The 2,191-nt window shown below is 44.0% G+C and overlaps 1 protein-coding gene across 1 annotated transcript in view; it reads left to right on the top strand.

Moving 5' to 3' along the window:
• The window catches only part of DNAJC12 (DnaJ heat shock protein family (Hsp40) member C12), a 35,455-nt gene extending 34,554 nt beyond the window's left edge, over nt 1–901 (top strand). The window contains 1 exon segment of the mRNA XM_001362560.3: nt 225–901. Within this exon segment, the coding sequence (XP_001362597.2) occupies nt 225–319 (95 nt within the window). The 3' untranslated portion in view covers nt 320–901.
• The last annotated feature ends 1,290 nt before the right edge of the window (nt 902–2,191 follow it).

The following is a 2,191-nucleotide window of genomic DNA, read 5'->3' as shown; positions in this document are numbered from 1 at the left end:
TACAGAAAAATTTCCTGCAAATGAATATTATCCCAACAGGCTCCCTTTCAGGCCAGTGGTTCACCTCTTAGGCCTTGGGTATGATGTAATGGGGATGCTTGTTTAGGACTAGGTGGGACCAGATGACCTCCGAAGTCCCAAACAACTCAGAGGCTTTCTGATTCTGGTGTTGAAAACTTGGATTTCCTATATTTGACTTTTAAAAATGAATTCTTCTCTTTTAGACTTTCCAGATGTGAATTGCTGGCATCTGCGTTTTCGCTGGTCAGGAGACACTCCCTCGGACCTCTTGCGGAAGTTCAGAAACTATGAAATATAAATCTCATCTTCAAGAAGTAGAAAGAGGGCAGTCTGCTGCCGCCATCTCCTTGGGCTTGCCCCATATGGTCCTTTGGTCCACATCCTTAACAAGAAGTCTTTGTTCTTTGTGCTTATGTAAAGGAGAGCATTAGCTGTTACTGTTCAACATGTGAAGCTGTCCCCATGATGTATATGCTAAGGGAGAAAAAATTGGGAAGAGGGTGACATGCATGTAAAAGAGAGCATGGCCTCATGGCCATCTTTGGAATCAAGAACTGGGTTCAAGTCTTGCCTTTGACCCATATGGGCTATGTCACCCTGGAAAGTCTCATTTCCCTCCTCAGAGTCCCACATGGCTCTATTAAGAGTGTTAAGTTGTGGAGGACTTGTTAGTCTCTGTCAGTAGGAGGAAGTTTCCATGTTGGAAGGTCCCCCACACCAACAAAATCACAGACCTGAACCCCGCCCCCCAATCTGATGGCTTATATTGTTCTTTTGTGAATTTTATTTATAGACATGCTTTATGGTTGTCATTATATATGTGGTGCTTAGTGTGTTGCCTTGTACACAACAGAGCTTAATAAATGTTTGTGGAATTGTATTTGTTTATTGAGTATTAAATCTTAAAAATCCATTTATATGCTTATATATTCCAATGGTATTTTTCAGAGTATATAATGAATCTAGTATTGATTATACAAGAAACATTCCCCTGCTCCCAACTTAAATTGCGATGCAGATTATTTGCTTCAAACCTCTGGAAGCACACTAGTCAGTCCAAGAGCTGTCAATAAGTCTCTAATAGAGAACAGCTTTTCAAATGAGCTCACGCAGAACCAATTTCCATCTTGTCCTTTATGCATTTGAGATCGTGATTTTTGTCTATCGGTTACTGGTTTCCACTGATGGATTATAAAAGGTCCTGGACAGAAATCTGTAAGAGAAAATTTGCAAAAGAGAGGAAGATGCAAAGGAAGAAATCTGATCCAGTAAAGCAAGAAGCAGCCCATGTGGTGGAAGGGCAGAAAGGAAGGGACCCAGAATTCCAAAGGGAGCAAGAGCTGAGAGAACTGAGAAACTGCCACTTCAACTCTGACTCCTTCAGCTGAGAGCCTGACAAGAGGCTCAAAGGCTGGAGGTTTCCCTTTGGACCCCAACAGCTTCCTAGTGATCCCTGGAAATCTTTTGCTCACCTCAACCCGGTAGATTGGACTTTAGAAGAAGCCATCTACTGAGGAAATCTCCGAGGATTTTCTCCATCTCTCCATCCCCCCAATCTGTCCTGAACTCCAGCAATAACCAAATTAGCTCAGAAATAGGGACAACCAGCAGTTGACCAGAAGAGGGGTCAATTTCAGGGACCCCCTGAAATTTGGGGGGTCAGTCTATCAGTCTTTAGGGACTCCTGCTACCCACTTTCTTTATTCAACCCTCCTATTTCCCCCTCCCTGGGTGATTTTCTATTAAAGTGTTATTATATAGACCAGGTCTGCCTGCTTTCTGACCAAAGACACCAAAGAAGGGGACTGAAGATTTGGGGAGAATCACACCTCTCCCAAGGAGGAGGATTAGCTCAAGACTAGGATTGGAGAGTAAACCCGGATCTCAAAGGGAAAGTGGTAGTTGGGGTATTGGGAGGATCCAGAGGCAGGAAAATCTATCCTGCCTCTCAACAACAGCTGAGATCAAGAAGGGAGGCAGTGGGTCATTTCTCCAAAGCTCTCTCCTCCTGTCTTTAACCTCTACCTCTCAAACCAAATCTCTGAGGAGACACGCTCTGTCCCTCAGGGAAACACACTCAGGTTGTCTTCACTAAGGGGAAGAGAGGGGAAAACCAACCTCTTCTCCTTTCTCTTATTCTCTCAACCCTATACCAGTGTAGGGGGGGGGT

Source organism: Monodelphis domestica, chromosome 1, assembly GCF_027887165.1.
Source record: "Monodelphis domestica isolate mMonDom1 chromosome 1, mMonDom1.pri, whole genome shotgun sequence".
Taxonomy (NCBI): Eukaryota; Metazoa; Chordata; class Mammalia; order Didelphimorphia; family Didelphidae; genus Monodelphis; species Monodelphis domestica.
This window is presented reverse-complemented; position numbering and strand designations above follow the sequence as displayed.